Raw genomic sequence first — 22,250 nt, forward strand, 5'->3', positions numbered from 1 at the left:
ACAAACCTGCACGTTATGCACATGTACCCTAGAACTTAAAGTATAATAAAAAAATTTAAAAAAAGACAAAAAAAAAAATTTAAACATATATATTTCAAATAGACATTGTATTTATAGCTGTAGCTATTGTTCTATGAATACAGCTATAAAATTTAAACCATGTTAAACAGATGCAGTACTTAATTACATCTAGCTATGGTTCAAGAGTAACTGCCTCTCTTACACACTCCTAATATCCTCCTTACAATAAAGCAAAAAGCCACTCACTCGAAATTGCTATTTCTGAGGTGCAGCAGCTTTGCTTTTATCCCTCAAGTCCAAATTGCTAGTCACAAATTGCTAATAATTCGTACTCCTTAGGACGTTTTAAACCAGGGTTGGTAAAATAGCCTTCAGACCAAATCTAGTCCACCACCTGTTTCTGTAAGTAGTTTTACTGGAACACAGCTATGCTCACTCATTGATGTATAGTCTATGGCTGCTTGCATGCTACAAGAGCAAAGCTGTGTAACTGCAACAGAGATCTTACAGGCAACAAAGACTAAAATTGTTTATTATCCGGCTTTTTGCAGAAAAAGTTTGCCAGAGTTTTATTTATTTGTTTACTGTCTGACTCCTCTTATAAGAATATAAGCTCCAAGAAGTCAATCATTTTTTGGTCTATTATATTCACTGCCATAATTTCAGTGTTGAGAACAATGCCTATTATAGCAGATTCTCAATACATACTGTTGAATGATGAAAATTCCTAATTAAATTGTAAATTATATTATTTCTAAGGTGGGGTAGTGAAAACAGTTCCTAGGATACATTAAAAAAATTTTTTTTTTTTTTTGGCAACAGGGTCTTGCTCTGTCACCCAAGCCGTAGTGCAGTGGTGCAAACACGGCTCACTGCAAGAACTTCCTGGGCTCAAGGGATCCTCCTGCCCCAGTCTCCCAAGTAGCTGGGACCACAGGCGCACAACCACTCCTGGCTATCTTTTTTTCTTTATTTTTTGTAGAGGCAGGGTCTCACTATGTTGCCTAGGCTAGTTCTAAACTCCTGGGCTCAAGTGATCCTCCCAAAGTGCTGGCATTACGGGTGTGAGCCACTGCACCTAGCCCTCTAGGAATATTCTTTTTTCTTTCAATCATGCTTCTTCTGTAGGAATATTCTCAATACATAGTCAGAAAATGTCCATACTTAAAGTTCTGTGGCATTAAGTAGTACATTAATGCCAGAATTTGGTCAGAAAATGTTAAGTTATTTAAAATGGTCTACTAGCTTGTCTACATTATTTCGAATAATCTCTTATGAATATAACTTAAATCAAGCTCCAGGGTACAATTCAAACAAACAAGCTGACAGTCATACTAAACATTTTTAAAAAATCACATAAAGGCTATTGTTTTATCAAAAGTGCTTCTTTCGCCAGGCACGGTGGCTCACACCTGTTAATCCCAGCAGACTGGGAGGCCGAGGCAGGCAGATCATCTGAGGTCGGGAGTTGGAGACCAGCCTGGCTAACACGGCAAAATCCCATCTCTACAAAAAATACAAAAATTAGCCAGGAATGGTGGTGGGCACCTTAGTCCCAGCTACTCAGGAGGCTGAGGCTGTGATGAACCAAGATCATACCACTGCACTCCAGCCTGGGCAACAGAGCGAAACTCCGTATCAAAAAAAAAAAACAAAAACAAAAACAAAACAGCTTATTTTCATAGAGGAAAAGTAATACTTTAGTGTCAAAACTGACCCAGATTCAGAACCTCTGTAATAACATCCCATAAGTTATTTGCATGTAATAATCACTACCCCTTATAGCCAAATAAACTTCATTTTATGTATGCCACTTTAACTGTCCCCTCTGCTTCTTGTGACCATTTTCAGCTTAAAGTCTAACCACAAGGCACATATTGTTTTCTATAATAAAGCCAAAATAAGTAATTTTAAGTACATGGCTGCCAAGTAAATATAAAGCAGAAAAACAAAAACAAAACTAATCATGCATCCATCTTTTACTATCTATTTCATAAAACAGTAAGAGTCATAAAACAGACTGAGAGAAATACAAGAAGAAATAAACAATATTTTTCCTACATTTCTGCCCACACTGGCATGCAACATTAAATGTCATAAATAGCCACAGACACATTTTGTCAGCTTTGTGAATGCTATTAAACAAAAGAGCATAAAAGCACTTTAAACCTAAAATGCCAACTAGTTTTACATAACAAGGGAAATGAATACATTTACTCAGCACTTACTGTCAGCCAGAAAACATGCTAGGCTCTTTCACATAACACTTAACCCTTAAAATTACCTTTCAAGGCTCATCATTCTTATGAGACAACCGAGCTCACAGAATCAAATAATGCAGTGACAGAGCAATTAAGGGCTAGAGTGAGAACAAGGTCTCTGTAGTTCTCCACTTGTATCTTTCTACCACACCAGTTTCCCCAAAGAGTGGAATGTGAGATGATTTTATACAACACCAGACATTTTATATTTTAATAGTTACGTAACTTGTATTAAAAAAAAGGTTATCATACGAAATTCATTATTTCATGGATATTATTCTTTAGGATGAGGCTACATAAAAACAAGATTTTTTAAAAAGCTATTAAGTAAATGATAGGCCAGGGTTATATGAATATGGGAAAAACTCTCATGACCGTATGAACAATGAAATTTGAAAAATGCTCCAAGCAAAGAATTGCTTCCTAAAAACACACTGCTCAACATGTATGGTTTTTGACTAAAGAAAGCAGAGAGATGAATTTACAAGTAAAATTATAGACATACCTGACATAGTTTGATCAAGTTTGTGGATAAGAGATTTTTTAGCACACTCAACATCAGGACTTGGGTAATCCAAAACTTGCCTGCACCAAACTAATGGACTAACCGATTTCTGCATTGGTGTAAGTTTTTTCTTTGGTGATGAATACAGCCTAGAAGAAGACAACAAAAAACAGAAAATTCCTTATTAAGCACAAGGTTATATAAAACAGGGATCCCTTTGGATCAATTTAAATAGGGGAGAAGGGAGTAAAAATCATGGAGTATATTTTAAATCATCCACATTTACTTACTGCACAGGAAATTATAGTAAAACAATCAATATAAATCCAAATTTCAAATACTAAGTGAACCCAAATGAGGTATTCCTAAAGTAGGTATTTTATTAAGACTATGAGAAAACACCTGTCTTTCCAGCAGTTTATTCTATTTTCAACAGTACTTGACTAATTCCTTAATATATCCATATTATTAAATCTAGCTAGGAAGCAGGAGGAGGAGCTAAATTCCTTGCTCTCCACCTATTTCCCTTCCCACCACATACACATACATCTACCATTAGTGATTCATTCCTTTTAGTTAAGCAGTATCCAATTTGTAGTCCTCTTTTCAAATGACAATGTGTTGGAGAAAAGCAATACTTTAAACCCTAAATAACTAAATGTGAATCAATTACTAAATTGCTTCAGTTTCAGAAAAGAACCAAGAGACAGTATTTTATAAGCTAATGGGGAAGGTATACAGAAGGGAAAAGTTGAGCAGAAAATACGGAGGCTTGTACATAAATTTTCTACATCATGTTTCTCAGATTAATCCAGATTATGTCAGTTATTATTAATTTATTTCAAGTGTGACTCCTTAGGAAATGCAAATAGTTATTGATTTCTAACCAGGGTGATTTTCAAATTAAGACACGTTAAGCGGAATTTATGAAGCAAAATTAGGCTTTGATACTGTATATCTAGTGAAAGATTTCAATAAGGAATAATTTCACATTTACATTAATCAAGTTAGTGTAATAATATGAAGCGTTGTTTCACTGTAAATATTTAAATAAATGCATATCTACAGAACTACAATAGACAAACTACTTTTAGTGGCAACAGTACCTTTTCCATCACTTGTCTCTTTTCCCCAATCTATAACTTAGGTCTGTCACTCACATGCATTATTTAGTTTTGATCAAGATCATCAAGGCTAACTAATGGGGGTAGATGACCATTTCTTTAGTCTATAATCCAAATTCATTTGACAAAAATAGTGAAATAAAATCTCAATTTATGGAATAACTATCAATTCAAAATGAAATCAATGGGGTTCATTCTCTTTCCAATTTAAATACTGCAAAGATTCCTTAACAAAAATCTCTACCTCAGCAACACCACTTTAAAAACTGTGGTAAATATTACATACTGATATCCTATGTCAGCGAATGTTTAGCAAGGTAAACCTCTATAGATGAATAATAAACAATAATAAAACAATTTTATGACATTATCACTACTCTTTCAATATATATATTTTTCCTACTGGTTTTACATAATTTACCCACATGGCTCACATGTACTAAGTACATAGTCCCCCTACTGCTGGCTATAAAATTCCTTTTTAAAAAGTGCAAAGCAGGGCTGGGTGCAGTGGCTCATGCCTGTAATCCCAGCACTTTGGGAGGTCGAGGCGGGTGGATCACCTGAGGTCAGGAGTTCAAGACCAGCCTGGCCAACATCTCTACTAAAAATACAAACCCCATCTCTACTAAAAATACAAAAGATTTGCCGGGTGTGGTGGTGGGCGCCCATAATCCCAGATACTCAGGAGGCTGAGGCACAAGAATCGCTTGAACCCGGGAGGTGGAGGTTGCAGTGAGCCGAGGTCACAATCACACCACTGCAGTTCGGCCTGGGCAACAGAGCAACACTGTCAAAAAAAAAAAAGCCTCAAAAACATTATGTTCAGTGAATGCATTCTGACACTTAAGAATCCATTTATATGAAATGTCTAGAAAAGCATATGGAGCAGAAAAAGAGATTCGTGGTTGCCTAGGGCTGGAAGTAGGAATGGGAATGAGGTTTCTTTTTAGGGTGATATAGATGTTCTAAAATTATACAGTAGTGATAATTATGGCAATGGTTTGATCATTGTAAATATACTAAATTCACTAACATATAATGACTTTTTATGATATGCTGATTATAAGCTATTAATAAATGTTATGGTATATAAATTATATCTTGATAAAGCTGTTTTTAAAAAGTTGCAACGTGCTTTGGCATCTTTAAAAATACAGAAACTGCTACAAACTAAATTAATACAACAATAATTCAAAACCAACTAAAATATCACAACTGCCCCCCCCACCCCGCAAATCCCTCATTTCTTTCCTGTTGTTAATAGCATTATAATTCTTTCAGTTATAAAGACTAAAAACTTGTGAGTAATTTAGGATTGCTCCATCTTTTTTATTTTCTACCCTTATCAATAATCTGTCACCAAGACTTGCTGAGCCCACCTTTATAAACTATTTTTTCTCCCATTCCTGTACTTGCTCCCTTAATTGGGAAAACAAAATGCTCCTTCCTTCCATTAGCAGATTAAAGCAACTTGTCCATACTTACTCATAGTGATGAAAAGGGAGAAAATGATTCAGTAAGCCCTGGATACACCAACTTTCTATATCACTCTATCCTCTTATCTGAAGTCTAAAAACAAAGGGTGTTGGCCCATATGATATTGGCACAAAATTCCTTGGTCAGGTAACCATTGCTTGAGGTTTCAAAGTACATACTTCTAACCCTGCCAGAGGACACATGAGCTGAGCTGTATCACATAACTGAATTCACCTTTAGCAGGACCGAGTTGTTTAAGTCTCTCAATTTAAAAGGAAATCCTAAGTAAACTCTCATTATAAATAAATCTATTGGTAATAATATATATCATATTCTTTGCTCATTTCTTACAAACACATGGACTTGTTCGAAATAACTATTTTGCCCACTAAAAACATTTTTTTTTCATTTTGACACTTAATTTCTCAAATCATAGAATATGATTTAATCAAGAGGGACATAATTCTGATGAACACAGTAAGTTTATTTACAGTTAATGCAACCTAAAACAGGTTGAGATTCAACAAGTTTTTACTTCCTTAAAAAAAAAAATTACTTCATTATCCTATTACTACTAAAATTAAGTCATGGAGGCTCAATGGGGAGCCGAGCCTCCAACCTGGCAAACAAAGCACTGGGACATCCTATTCACATGCAGATAGTCAGACTGGATTAAAAAACAAGACACAACGATACGTTGTCTACAAAAGAAACATCTTAGATTCAAATTCATAAATAGGTTGAAAGCAAAAGAATGGGAAAAAATAAGACCATGAAAAAGTAACTATAAGAACTGGAGTGGCTATTATTAGACAATAGACTTTAAGATACAGAAAATTACTAGAAACAAAAAGGGACATTTCAATACATCAGAAAGATATAACATAAATTTAAACATACCTAATGACAGTAATAGAACTGAAAAGAAAAATAAACAATTCAGAAATTTTGTTTTGTGGTTTCAATAGCTGACTCTTAATAACTGAAAAAAGAACTACATGGAGAATCAGAAAAAATACAGAAGACTTCAGCAACATTATCAACCAACTTTACTTAACCATTTATGGATTATGGGATGCTCCATTCAACAACAGAAAACACATTCTTTTTAATTGCACATGGAACATTCTCTGGGATAGACCATGGGCTAGGACATAAAACAAGTCTTACTGAATTTTTAAAAACTGAAATTATTTAAAGTATGATTTCTGACCACAATGGAATTAAACTAGAAATCAGCAACAGAAAGCAATTTAGCAAATGCCAAATATTTGGAAATTAAAAACATACTTATAAATAAAGTCAAATAATGTATCACAAGGGAAATCAGAAACTACTGTGAACTGAATAAAAACAAAAACACAACATACCAATATTTATGTGATGACGCTCAAAAAGTGCTTAGAGAAAAATCTGTAATTTCAAACACTTAGGAAAGAAAAGAGGTCTAAAATCAATAATCTAAGCTTGAAAAATTAGAACAAGAGCAAATTAAACCCAAAGTAGGCTGGACACGGTGGCTCACGTCTGTAATCCCGGTACTTTGGGAGCCCGAGGCTGGTGGATCACCTGTGGTGAGGAGTTCAAGATCAGCCTGGTCAACGTGGCAAAACCCCATCTCTACTAAAAAATACAAAAATTAGCGGTGGGGGCGGGGCATCTGTAATCCCAGCTACTCGGGAGACTGAGGCAGGAAGAACTGTTTGAACCCGGGAGGTGGAGGCTGCAGTGACCCAAGATCCCGCCACTGCCCTCCAGCCTGGGCAACACAGCGAGGTTCCATCTCAAAAAATAAAAATAAATAAATAAATAAACCCAAAGTAGCCAGAAGGAAGGAAATTATAAAGATTAAAGTAGAAATCAGTGAAATAGAAAACGGAAAATTATAGGGGGAAAAACTGCTTTACTGTTTTTGTTTGTTTGAGATGGAGTCTTGCTCTGTTACAATCTCAGCTCACAGCAATCTCCGCCTCCCAGGTTCAAGCTATTCTCCTGTCTCAGCCTCCTGAGTAGCTGGGATTACAGGCACCCGCCACCACGCCCAGTTAGTTTTTTGTATTTTTAGTAGAGATGGAGTTTCACCATGTTGGCCAGGCTGGTCTCAAACTTCTGACGTCAAGTGATTCATCTGCCTCAGCCTCCGAAACCTGGCCTATTCTTTTTTTAAAGACAAAAAAAGGATAAATTTTTAAGTGAGATTGATCTAGGAAAAAACATAACTTACCAAAAACAAAAGAGAGGACATTGCCACAAACACTACAGACATTAAAAGGAATACAAGCGAATATTATGAACAACCTAATGCCAATAAAATAGATAAAACGGATTAATCCCTAGGAAACATAAATTATCAAAAAAACTCTAAAAACTCAAGAAAGAGAACCTGAATAGACTTATAAACGAGACTGAATTAGAAATTTAAAAACCAGCCTGGCGCAGTGGCTCACACCCATAATCCTAGCACTTTGGTAGGCTGAGTCGGGTGGATCACAAGGTCAGTAGATCGAGACCATCCTGGCTAACACAGTGAAACCCCGTCACTACTAAAAATACAAAAAAAAAATGTAGCCAGGCATGGTGGCACGTGCCTGTAGCCCCAGTTACTCAGGAGGCTGAGGCAGGAGAATTGAACCTAGGAGGCAGAGGTTGCAGTGAGCCGAGATCCAGTCACTGCACTCCAGCCTGGGTGACAGAACAAGACTCTGTCTTTAAATAAAAAAAAAAAAAAAAAAGAAAGAAAGAAAGAAAGAAAGAAATTTAAAAACCTTCCCAGAAAGAAAAGTTCAAGTCCACATTTTTTCATTTAATAATTCTATCAAATATTAAGGAAATAATGCCAATGTCAATCCTACACAAACTCTTTAAGAAAAACATACTTAATGGTAAAAGACCAAATAGTTTCTCCTAAGACTGGGAACAAGGCAAGGATGTACACTCTCATACTTTTATTAAATGATATACAGTACAGTAAGGCAAGAAAAAAAAACTAAATCTATCCTGATTGAAAAGAAAGAAGTAAAACGTGTTTAATCGCAGACCACATAATCCTGCACATAGAAAATCCTTTCTAAAACTCTTAAATTAAAAGAAATTATATAACAAATGTGTTCTGCAAGGTCATAAGACAAAAGATCAATAAGCAAAAAATTGTATTTCTAAACACTATCAATAAACAACCTGAATATGAAATAGATATAGCAATTTCATTCCCAACAGCATCAAAAGGAATAAAATACTCAGGAATAAAGTTAACAAATGAAATGCAAGATGTACACTGCAAACTACAAAACACTGCTGAGAGAAATTAAAAGAAGACATATGAAGAGATATACCATGTTTATAGATCTGAACACAAGACTGACAAGATGTTAACTCCACCAAACTGACCTGTAAAATCAACATATCCCTAGAAAACCTCAGCAGGCATTTTTAACAGAAACTGACAAGCTGATCGTAAAATGTATATAAAAATGCAAAGGCCAAAGAATAGATAAAACAACTTTGGGAAATTTTTTTTTTTTAATTTTGCAAATCTCTGGACTTGCCTGCTCTTCAAATTCATCTTGTACACTGCAGTCAGTGTTTTCTAAAATACAAATCTGACTTTATTAGTATTCTTTTGCTAAAAATTCTGTGCCAGCTTCCCTCTGCCCTTAAGATGGAGCTTTTTTCTAAAAATGCTCCCCACAGCTCTTGAGACCTAACCAATGATTTAACTGTCATAGTTCTTCTTTAGCTTCATTTCTCACCTTCCTCCACCACACAAATTTAAATAGCAGCCACATGGAATTAATTTCTATTCCTGGAAAGCTCAACACTTTTGCTTCTAGGTCATTTGTGCATGTTGTTCCCCTTGCAACAAGTTTCATTCCACTTTTTGCTTACCTCACCCTCCCCTGCTCAACTTCACCTAGCTCTTCTCTATTTTCTACTGGGTATCAGCTTAAATGTCAATTCTTTAGGAAAACCTTCCTGGAACATCTCTAATAAGATTGTATTAAGTGTCTCCACTATGTACAACATAGATGCAAAATGTCTTAAGAAAGTATCTTTGTAGACATTTAGATTCCCCCTGTCAAAAAGGAAATTCTATCCCTTACACTCATTACAATAAGAGACTATATTTTATTTATTTTTGTCCCGTTTGAATTTTTTGAGTTGGTATTTATAATTTGAAAAGAGACATTTAAACATGTGTTGGAGGCAATAAAAATGCTACACATGAACTTCAAACATTATGCTAAGTAAAAGAAGCCAGTCACAAAACATCACAGATTGTACGATACCATTTATATGAAATGTCTAGAATAGGCAAATTTGAGACAAGTTGATCAGTGGTTGCCTGGGGATGGATGAGGGAGTGGAGAGAAGGAATGGGAAATGATACTAATGAGCACGGGGTTTCTTTTGGGTATGCTGAAAATACTCTAAAACTAAATTATGGTGATGGTTGTACAATTCTGTGAATATATTAAAAACTATTGAACACTGAAAACCACAGTACACTTTATTTCTTATTTCATATATATATATATATTTTTTTTTTGGAGACAGAGTCTCACTTTGTTACCCAAGCTAGAGTGCAGTGGTACAATCTCAGCTCACAGCAACCTCTGTCTCCCAGGTTCAAGTGATTCTCATGCCTCAGGCTCCCGAGTAGCTGGAATTACAGGCGTGTGCGACACCATGCTGGCTAATGTTTGTGTTTTTGGTAGAGACTAGGTTTTCCCAAGTTGGCAGGCTGGTCTTGAACTCCTGACCTCAAGTGATCCACCCGCTTTAGCCCCAAAGTGCTGGGATTACAAGCATGAGCCACCATGCCCAGCCCACAATATGCTTTAAACAGGTGCATTTTATGGTACATAAATTATATCTTGATAAAGCTGTTAAAATGTGATAGGAATAAATTGGCCTTTCAAGATGCCACTTTTTCCCTTAGAACAATCATTACAAGGGAACTAACCACTATTTTTTTGGGGGGGGGGGGGACAGTCTCTCTTTGTCACCCAGGCTGGAGTGCAATGGCGCGATGTCTGCTCACTGCAAACTCCACCTCCCAAGTTCAAGCGATTCTCCTGTCTCAGCCTCCTGAGTAGCTGGGATTATAGTTGCGCACTACCACATCCAGCTAATTTTTGTGTTTTTAGTAGAGATGGGGTTTCACCATGTTGGTCAGGCTGGTCTTGAACTCCTGTCCTCGTGATCCACCCACCTCGGCCTCTCAAAGTGCTGGGATTACAGGCATGAACCACCGCACCCGGCCTAACCACTATTAAATACAATTTACATATACTGTTAAATACTGAGTTATTAGAAATGTAATTAAGAATACAATAATACAAAGCTTACAATAAGAAGTCATATTTTGGCCCATATGTCACACATAACTGTATAATATGGTGATTAAAGACAACTAAGAATATAACTATTTTTTAAGTGTAATAACTTTCAGTAACATGGAAATGTACAAATATAAGAAATAATAACCTCCTTTTCTCTACCAAAATTACACCCCAAAATTATTTACAATTTGGAGTATGTCTCTCCAGACTTTTCTTCACATTGTTAATATACTTCTTCACATAGTAGATGTATATTAAGTAAATAATGGCGAGAGCAAAGAAGACAGGAGTTACTTTGCTGAATCTGTGGTAACCATAGTAATCACTTTTCATATTGTAGCCAGCTGAAAGTAGGCTACTGAAGCCAAGTACAAAAATGACTTAAATTTAAGATAAAAATAAAAGTTATATTAAAAGCATTATTGAAATAAATTTCTTTAGATGCAAATTTTTTACAGGCTGAGGAAAATAACAGACTTTTACTACCTCTAAACCATCCCCCTCTACCTATTCACTGAGTAAGGTACATTCAATGCACAAGGACACTGTCTTCACAACATTCAATCCACAATCCCCAACACAGACACTTATACATGCTCAAATATTTGGATCTGAATTAACACTAAATAAAAAAGCAATATGAAACGAGATAAAGGCAGGATACCAAAGTAAATTAAAGTGGCCACTATTGTAACTTTGTTTCCATTTTAATAATTCTATAATTAATCTTTAATTAATAAAAGCTTATCTTATTATCTTTGGGCTGGGTGTGGTAGCTCACATCTGTAACCCCAGCACTTTGGGAGGCTCAGGCAGGTGGATCACCTGAGGTCAGGAATTCAAGACCAGCCTGGCCAACACGGTGAAAACCCATCTCTGCTAAAAATACAAAAATTAGCCAGGCGTGGCTGCGGGAGCCTGTAATCCCAGCTACCTGGAAGGCTGAGGCAGTAGAATCACTTGAACCGAGGAGGAGGAGGTTGCAGTGAGGTGAGATCGCACCACTGCACTCCAGCCTGGATGACAAGAGTGAAACTTCATCTCAAAAAAAAAAAATACAAGTATCTTTGGTTTTACTCACAAGCAAATATAATTTAATAATTCTAAACCATTAGGATACATTGCTTATAATGCTTTAAGAAGCTTTCTTAGTCAATGTAACAGTAATTATTATAATTTACATTGTATTAAATGCTCATTACATGTCAGGCATTGCTTCAGTATTTTAAATACAGTAACTCTTTCAATCTTCATTATAAAATTGTAAGATAGGTGTTATTACAATCTCCATTATACAGATGAGGTCACTGAGACAAGTGAGGTAAGTAAGTTGTCCAAGATGGCACAGCTATTAAGTGGCAAAACCAAAATTGCTCCAGAAGCAGTACTCTTAAATATTATACTTTACTGCCTAATAGAATTGCTAAAAAAGAATATAAAAGATTCCTAAGTTAAAGACTTTAATAGGGCCAGGCATGGTAGCTCACACCTGTAATCCCAATACTGTGGAAGGCTGAGGTGGGAGGATCACTTGAGGCCAGGAGTTCAAGACCAACTTGGGCAACACAGTGAGACACTGTCTCTACAGAAGTTTTTTAAAAACATCAGTGGGGCCGGGTGCGGTGGCTCACGCCTGTAATCCCAGCACTTCGGGAGGCCAAGTCAGGCGGAACACCTGAGGTCGGGAGTACGAGACCAGCCTGACCAACATGGTTTAGTTTAGAAACCCCATCTCTACTAAAAATGCAAAATTAGCCGGGCATAGTGGTGCATGCCTGTAGTCCCAGCTACTCAGGAGGCTGACGCAGGAGCATCGCTTGAAAAAAAAAAAAAAACATCAGCCGCACATGGTGGCTGGTGCCTGTAGTCCCAGCTACTTGGGAGGCTGAGGTGGGAGGACTGCTTGAGCCCAGTTCAAGGCTGCAGTGAGCTATGACTGTGCCACTGCACTCCAACCTGGGCAACAGAGAGAAACCCTGTCCCTTGAAACAGGGAAAAAAAAAGAAAAAAAAAAAAAGACTTCAATATAATCATTCTAACAGCCACAACGTTCCCTGCTTTCTCCTAAGCCTTACCAATTATAAAATATAAGGTTTCAATCAATCCCACCTACTACTACCACCAAAAATCACAATTGAAGAAAAACACATTCAGTTCAAATATATAATATCTTTTTGAACTTCTAGATTGTTCATAGTGCTATTTTATTATTATATTTGGCCCATCAGCTAACTAAAAGACATATAATACTATATTTATATAAATGTATATAATATGTTCTTCTGGGTTTTAGAGGAATATTAAAAATATTACCAATACTAATAATTATTAGCAAGGCAAACTTCATTAATAAAGTTTTAGAACAGAGCTATTTTCAAGCACTGAAGTGACATTAGTTGCAGGGTAGAATATATGAGTATGTATGACAGAACACAAAACAACATGATGAACCCAGAAAACAGTGCAAAGCAAGCAGAATAAACTGAAGAAAACCTTGTAAAGAAGCGAATTTCAAACTTTTAGAAATAGCTATTACGATTCCATTTTCATTTCATGACTCACTTTATTCCCATTCCAGTATGGCATGTTTTTTTTTTTAATTTTAAGAGAATAAAACAATTTTGATATTTCTTGGAGTGTCACTAAACTTGAGGTTGAGAATTAAGTCTTTAAAGAAAAAACTTGTAGTGCTGAGCCATAACTATGCACCTGGGAATGCTGGGAACACTAGTTACAGTGAGACCAACCTAGATTGCATCAATAAGAAACTGAGTTGCTTCTTTTTAAGAGAAGATATCAGGAAGACAAGGAGTCTCAAACTATTCTAGACTCACAGACTGTGGCAATAGTGGCAATATAGTCCTTATGTACACTAGCACAGATATTTTCAGCTACAACTGCATATATAGATAGCAATTACTAACACAGAAAGTTTTTTGTCCACAAAAAAATACATGGGTATATGTATGGATATGTGCATATATAATATATACATATAAACATCACATACATATGTAATCCATGCAGTTTCTTTTAGAGCACTTTGCTTTTTAGTGACTAAAACAGGATCTTACCCATAGAAACTATGTTAGTTCCTGGCTAAAACGTCATACTTTCAGCAAATGATATATTCTTCAAATCCAAGATAATAATAATGCATACTGCTATGACTTTTAATAGTTTGTCAACTTAATAATTTAGGTTTAAAAAATTAACACTTTTTCATACTGTTAATAAAGTATCTACAAATAAATTACCTTGGAAAAGATACAGGAACATAAAGTTTAAATCCACAAGACACTGATAACAAAGGCTTATTAACACAGTAAAGATTAAAAAGTTGTCATCTCAGAGAATTTTCTACCTGCAGTATTCCTACAGGTTCTAAAGTTATTTTGAGTTATAATAAAATTAAAATATTTTACCAACTTTGTGAAAATATAAACCAGATAAGAATGAGAAAAAAGATAAACATATGTAATTAGATATAATCTACATTTATATTTATAAATATATAAAATATATGTATATTAAATACGTGTTTAACCTCAACATTCAAGTGCTAAAGAAAGTTAACGATATTTTTATGTTACATGCCAGAGTAGGAGGTGAGAGAGATGGGTATACTGTATTCTGCTCATAGAACTAAAGTTAATATTTAAGAATACCAGGCTAGACATTCTCTTCCTTTTTTCTTTTGAATTATATATAAAGATAAGAATGGGTATGTGAGGATTCCTGAGGTATACTGTATTCTGAGATGGTCAGAAAGCACAAAATACACTTGGGGAGAAGAAGGAATCGTATTATTAGAATTGACATTGTCCTAAAAGAAAACCTAATCTAATCCTCCATTGTTAGAGTTTGTGATTCTGTGTATATACCCAATTTTTATATAATTATATAACTGTCTTCACATGGGATTCTAAGCTTCCCAAGAACAAGAATATTTCACATCATCCCTTATGTCTCCTCACCCGCAAAGAAAACTTCCTGACACACAGTAAAACAGGAACACAAGGAAATAAGTATGAAGAATTCATAAAAGATCGTGGCATTTTTTCCTGAAATACTATAACAATGAAAATTTTTGGCCAGGTACAGTGGCTCACGTCTGTAATCGCAGCACTTTGGGAGGCTGAGGCAGGCGGATCACAAGGTCAGGAAATCGAGACCAGACTGGCCAAGATGGTGAAATCCCATTTCTACTAAAAACACAAAAATCAGCTGGGTGTGGTGGTGGTCACCTGTAATCCCTGCAGGAGAATCGCTTGAACTGGGGAGGTGGAGACTGCAGTGAGCTGAGATGGCGCCACTGCACTCCAGCCTGGGTGAAAAGGGCAAGACTCTTTCTCAAAAAAAAAAAAAAAAAAAAGAAAAAGAAAATTTTACATTTTTTCTTGGTCCTAACCATTTGGTTACCAGTTGTAGATCAGCTGAATCAAATTTTTCCTATTTTAATTCATAATTAAATCATAAATCATTTCATTATTTGTTCCTTTCAAAATACCCGTAACAGGCCGGGCGCAGTGGTTCATGCCTGTAATCCCAGCACTTTGGGAGGCCAAGGTAGGCGGATCATCTGAGGTCAGGATGAGACCAGCGTGGACAACATGGTGAAACCCCATCTCTACTAAAAACACAAAAATTAGCTGGGCATAGTGGTGGGTGTCTGTAATCCCAGCTACTCGGGAGACTGAGGCAGGAGAATCGCTTGAACCCAGACTGCAAAGGTTGCAGTGAGCCGGGACTGCTCCACTGCACTCCAGCCTGGGCAACACAGTGAGACTCAGCCTGAGGGGGAAAAAAAAATACCCATAACAATTAACAAGGATCTCTCTCCCAAGTGACAGTAATCAAATTATCCCAATTTCTGTAACAGGCTAAATTTAACCGCTCTAATCCCTTAACTTTTTCCCTTTCCCATCAGTTTTTTCTATATCACTTACAACTGTTTAATTACCAAAGCTAGAAGTGATGATTTGAGGGTCTGAAAATGCACATATAGTGTAAAAATGAGCTCTTCTATTCCTTCACTTTATATAGCCCAGGATCTTTTTGTTATTCTATCAACTCTTAAGATACAACTAAATACCTGTTCCTACTATATTTTATTCTATGTTTATCAGATAACATTTTTTTAATTTGAAAGTTTTTGTTGCTGTTTTGCCATAACCAACTACTGGTTTTTGGACATACATAATTTTCTAATACGTCTAGTCTTTCTCCTTGGTGTCAGTCACAGAGCTCTAAACTGCTTCTTATGGACATCCCCCCCAAAAACCCTCAAAATAGCACCATCTTTTCCAGTCAATAAATGAAATTTTTTGAGCCAATATTGACTGTTTTCTCTCTACATATTCAATTAACATATCCTATTGATTCACAAATCCTTGTTAAATCTATCCCTTCCCTTTCATTTCCACTGACCTTGATCTAGTCTCGGCCCCATCTCATCAAGTACGGACTCTTACAATAATCTTAACGGTTTTCTCCATACCTAGCAGACTTTCATATTTCCAATCTATCTACACTCCACCACTTACGCTCTAAAACACAGATCTACATACCACTGTTTCACAGTTTAAAAACCTTCCCATCAGATATACTCCACGGCTTATTTTTCAAAATTCTGTGTTATCAGATTGAAAACTATGTCCTTTGATCTTGACTCCAGTAAAAAAAAACCTTCTGTGTGCAACCACACTGACCAAATAAATGTTTGTTTCATGCATTGTGGAGAGTTTAACCTATGGATTCTTTGTTCATAGTTATTTTCCCTATAAGGGGGAAAAAAAGTTTTCTTTATCTAACCTAGCCTTACTTTGCCTTTCAAGACTGACCACGAAGTCTTTTTTGAAGCTTTCATGAGGCTTTCCAACCATCAAAGTTCTTATGACTATTTCTTACCATTACAGATAATGCTCCACCTATGGCAGGTATTCAATAAATGTCTGATGATTACTTCTTGGGAGACCATTCATTCCAGTTTCCCCAAGGCAGTTCTAATTTAAATATACTGTTCTGACATCTCATCTGGTTAGTGCTCCGTTGACTCTCAAGTAGTGCCCAATCATTTGACTTATTCTTAATTTTCAGAACCACACTGGATTAGTCAGTTTTCACGCTGCTGATAAAGACATGCCTGAGACTGGGCAATTTACGAAAGAGGTTTAATTGGACTTACAGTTCCACATGGCTGGGGAAGGCTCACAATCATGGCGGAAGGCAAGCAGGAGCAAGTCACGTCTTACATGGATTGCAGTAGGCAAAGGGAGAATGAGGAAAACACAAGTGGAAACCTGGGATAAAACTATCAGATCTTGTGAGAGTTACTCACTACCATGAAAACAGCATAGGGGAAACTGCCCCATGAGTCAATTACCTCCCACCAGGTCCCTCCCACAACACGTGGGGATTATGGGAGTACAATTCAGGATGAGATTTGGGTGGAGACACAGAGCCAAACCATATCAAGCACTATTTCTGACTTAGAAAATGTAAATGGAGCAAAGTAACTAGAATACGAAACTTATTACCACAATACAGTACTAGTTATTTCTGGTCACTCTGACACCATACCAGAAGTATTCTTTAAGGCAATGGTTCTTAATCTGTGGTAATTCTGCCCCAAAGGGACACCTGGCAATGTCTGGAGAGATTTTTGGTTGGCCAGGGATGCTGCTGGACATTCTACAACACACAGGATAGCATCTGCAACAAAGAGTTATCTGACCCAAATGTCAAGGTTGCAAAATTCTGCTTTGGGATTATTCTTATAATAATGTTAATAAGATCAAAATAACATTTTTAAACAATGTGAATGTTTTTTAACTGGAACTAAACGATCTTGAAACCAAAATGATATCTATTATTTCCTTCTTAGGTAAATGGCCTAATCTTTCATCATTTAGCTTGATGTGATGTGATGGTTTTCATGCAACACATAAGTAGTTGGTATGAAACGGAAAGAGTATCGCTGTGGACTCAATACTCTGGTTTGAATTCAATACTTTGGTTTGAATTCAATACTTTGGCTGTTTTCTAGCCAATAAAGGTAGCTATGACTTGTGTTCTCGCCTACCTACTACACACTAACCTCTCCAAAATGCCATTTCGTTAAGAGCATTCTATATTCAAAAACTCTCCTCCTAGCTTTCACAGGCCATTCACAGTATGATCTCCAACCCACTGATTCAACTTTCTCACTTGTTCCCTAACAAACATCCCTTTAGTTAAGTATCTTCACAGGCCTTTTCTCTACCCTACTCAAATGTATCACTTGCTCTTTTCCCTAAACATCTTGATTCTCACAGACAGCAAAAAATACCTTTCCATCTGTGCCCAAACCCAAAGTCCCAGCTCTCACTTTTAAGCCCATATAAATCTTTCTTCTAGAAAATATTATTGGTTTCAGAGAGAACAGAATTCTATGTTCATTCTGTCTCCTAGCCAAACTCTAAACACCCTGAAAGCTTATGCTCCACTCAGTAATTTAAACAAATATTTATACAGCAGTTACCACTGGCCAGACATGGTATTAGACAGAAATTTGAAGATGAATTAAGATAAAACTAGATTATTATACCTCACATAAAGGTTGTTAGCCTCTTTCACTCACAAGGTGCACTACCATCAAGACTTATGGTACCTGCTCATCAAGTTCCAAACCTCTAGATTCAGGTTTCTAGGATTCATCAGTTTTTTGGGTTTTGCTTTTTAATCCACTCCAGATCAGTCCTAAGTATAACCAATGGCAAATAAGAATTTCACTGTGACAGGTCAACACAAGATTCACTATCTCCCCCACTCAGAGGAGAAATGAGCAGGCCCACTCAAAAGATACAAGCATTCACAGCCTAAAATTACTAAAGTATTCTTTCTGTATCTACTAAATAGGTATTAGCAAAAACACACAATTTAGTCTGATTATCACTATATAGTACCAATTAGGTATTAAACGCATACTAAAAACCTAACTTGAGAGCACCTATTATATCCCACTCCTCAGGCTTACTGGAGTCAAGGGTCACTTACAGACTTAGCTTGGCCCACTCCTGCTTCTCATTTACACTTTCCAAACAAAATAAGCCTCAAGAGCCACATATAATTGGGTACTTTCTTACTGTCTCACAGAGGAGCAGAAGCTCCTGAATGGAGTAGTGGAGGGATATGTGGGGGAGGAGTTTCAGTCTAGTACACTGCAGAAGTGGGAGATGATTTGATTCATCCTCATGAATTATAAACCTGATTTTTAACTAAATACAACTTTCTTTGTCTTATCTTTCCAAATATTTTTAAAAATTTCACATGTGATACTATGGTACTACATTATCTTGCATCTATTATTCTTCACATTTCAAGGAGATATACTCAATATTTTTTTCTCTAAAGTCTCTAATTTCTATTTTATTCCAGAATGTGAGACCTTTCCCAGATCAAAGTGAACTGTGTTTTGCAATCTTTGAGCCACTCCTAAAGACCTAAAGTCTTCCTCTTAAATAAGCTAGCTTGTCTTAAAGTTGTTCATTTACTCCGTAACTTCAATCCCAAAATGAAAGATCTCAGAAGACATAATTTCGAGTAAATGAAAGAGGTGAAATAAGAACTTACTATTACCAAGGCCTTAAAACCTACATTCTTTTACAAATTCATTTTTGCTACTGAAAATCAGCCCAACAGGAGTCACATGCAACGTGCTCTGGCAAGTACAGATAATTACTATAAGGAACAGTGTATTTAGGTAATGCAAACTATTTACATTAAGACACTACTTAACTCTGCTATTTACTGCCAAAATTGCCTTTTTTAGAAAATCATGTCAAAATTACATGAATTTTTATAGTTATAGATATGTTCCTAGCAGAAGAGTAGGGAGGCAGGGGGCTGCATAGTGGAAGTAGAAGGCAAGTAGCCTTTTTGGGCTACCAGGGTATCAGCACCAGGTTCCCTGGGCCATTTGGCATAGGAATTTGAATACAGGGTGGCCCCAAAGATGTGACTGAGGAGTAGTAACAGCATCAGTGATCCAGAAGGCTTACAGGATGTGAGCTATACAACTTTGGTGTTCCTTATCTGATATTCCTAAAAACCAAAGTTGTGTTTTTCATGAAAACAGACTACATTATTTATTTATTTATTTATTTATTTATTTATTTATTTATTTATTTATTTATTTTTGAGAGGGAGTCTCGCTCTGTCGCCCAGGCTGGAGTGCAGTGGCCGGATCTCAGCTCACTGCAAGCTCCGCCTCCCGGGTTCACGCCATTCTCCTGCCTCAGCCTCCTGAGTAGCTGGGACTACAGGCGCCCGCCACCTTGCCCGGCTAGTTTTTTGTATTTTTTTTTAGTAGAGACGGGGTTTCACCATGTTAGCCAGGATGGTCTCGATCTCCTGACCTCGTGATCCGCCTGTCTCGGCCTCCCAAAGTGCTGGGATTACAGGCTTCAGCCACCGCGCCCGGCCTACATGATTTATTTAGGTAGATCTGATAAATGTTTTAATAGTTACACTTGTGGAATTTAATTTTTTAAATGTAAAGTTAAGAACATTATAAGAAGCATTCTAAACCACTTTCAGTCCTGGGTGCTACCCAGTTCAATTTTTTTGCCCAATTAAACTGTTAAATTTAAAACAAACAAGAATAATGGATCATAAGATCATATGTATGTCTTGGGTTCCAATTCTATCAAAAATATGCTATCATTATAGCATAGTGCTCCACCTATAGCAGTTACTCAATAAATGAAACCATATTTATTGAAGCCAAAATTTATCCATCTGTGATATATAATCTTACTACCACTAACAAGGAAAACTACAAGTAAAAAGGCTTTTAATGTATCATGTTATATTATGATCCCCACATGATCACAGAGTAATAAAACCAACTTAAATTTTATCAACAGGATTTTTTAAATTACAAAAGCAGGGCCAGGTGTGGTGGCTCACACCTATAATCCCAGCACTTTGGGAGGCCTAGGCGGACGGATCAAGAGGTCAGGAGATCGAGATCATCCTGGCTAACACGGTGAAATCCCGTCTCTACTAAAAATACAAAAAATTAGCCGGGTGTGGTAGCGGGCGCCTGTAGTTCCAGCTACTCGGGAGGCTGAGGCAGGAGAATGGCATGACCCGGGAGGCGGAGGTTGCAGTGAGCCGAGACTGTGCCCCTGCACTCCAGCCTGGGCGACAGAGCAAGACTCCATCTCAAAAAAAAAAAAAAAAAAAAAAAAAAATTATAAAAGCAATTCATGTCTTACCAGAAAACTTGGAAATCACAAAAGGTACAAAGAAGAAGTTTAAAACAAAGTGCTTCTGTAATCCTACTAAACAGAGCCATGCCAGTACTTTGGCTAATTTTTAAATTTATTTTAAAAATCAGACACTACATCTAGAGAGTATTTTCTTCTTTAATTTGTCATGGGAAAGTACAGATTCGATACTGCCATTATTCAGAATCTGTGAGAAATATCTCATCTGTAACTGGCATAAGGGTCATGTAAGAAATTTGGTCTCACTGTTTTATAGCTTTGCCTCATTTTAACCTGACATCACTGATAGATTGATACCATTTAAATTAATGTCACTGAACTCTTTACTATACTGTGGTCCTGTTTAGAAAAACAAAGATGAATATGATACTGTCCTCCTGCTTAAACTGCTCACAATCTAGACTACACAGACCAAAGTACAAGGTGATTGCATTAAATATACTCTAAAAAAGGATATATAAACAGTGATAGGTTAACAATGAAGAAGTAGTAAACCAAGTTAAAAATTCAGGAGAATTTCACAAAGAAAAGAAAATCTGCATTGTACCTGAATAGTAAGTAAAATTTGGTAAGGGGAGGAGGATGAAAAACCGGATGAACATCAAAAGCCAAAGGGCATAAAAGTTCTTGAAGGTTCTGGCAAAAGCAAGTAAATCTAGGAAAAAGGTAAATTAGTGCTGGACTGCTGAGGACTTTTAAATATCCTGCTAACTCATTTTTTTCACCAGGCAAGATAATGACTCTAATGGTTTTCAAAATTCAAACCTACCCTCAAGAGGAAAACAACTGGCCATTACTGAAGATATTCAGAGAAATGTGCCACAGATTTAAAGGGAAAACATCCATGATGCTTCCTTTGCTAAATATCTCCTCACACTTAAGCTTAGCACTCTGTCTTGAAGGTATCTTTTTTTTTTTTTTTTTTTTTGAGACACAGTCTTGTTCTGTCGCCCAGGCTGGAGTGCAATGGCACAATCTCAGCTCACTGCAACCTCCACCTCCCAGGTTCAAGCAATTCTCCTGCTTCAGCCTCCCAAGTAGCTGGGATTACAGGTGCCCACCACCAAGCCCAGCTAATATTTTTGTATTTTTAGTAGAGATGGGGTTTCACCATGTTGACCAGGCTAGTTTCAAACTCCTGACCTCAAGTGATCCTCCTGCCTTAGCCTCTCAAAGTGTTAGGATCACAAGTGTGAGCCACCATGCCCAGCCTGTCTTGAAGGTATCTTATGCTCCCACATAGA

General features: G+C 36.7%; 1 protein-coding gene across 2 annotated transcripts in view; it reads right to left on the reverse strand.

Annotated features, from left to right (window-relative positions):
• SLAIN2 (SLAIN motif family member 2) overlaps positions 1–22,250 on the reverse strand; it is a 77,559-nt gene that overhangs the window by 47,911 nt on the left and 7,398 nt on the right. For both annotated transcript variants that reach the window (XM_023224568.1, XM_023224567.2), the window contains exon 2: positions 2,788–2,936. In XM_023224568.1, coding sequence (XP_023080336.1) covers positions 2,788–2,936 — 149 coding nt within the window. The remainder of the gene's footprint in view (positions 1–2,787; positions 2,937–22,250) is intronic.

Source organism: Piliocolobus tephrosceles, chromosome 3, assembly GCF_002776525.5.
Source record: "Piliocolobus tephrosceles isolate RC106 chromosome 3, ASM277652v3, whole genome shotgun sequence".
Classification (NCBI taxonomy): Eukaryota; Metazoa; Chordata; class Mammalia; order Primates; family Cercopithecidae; genus Piliocolobus; species Piliocolobus tephrosceles.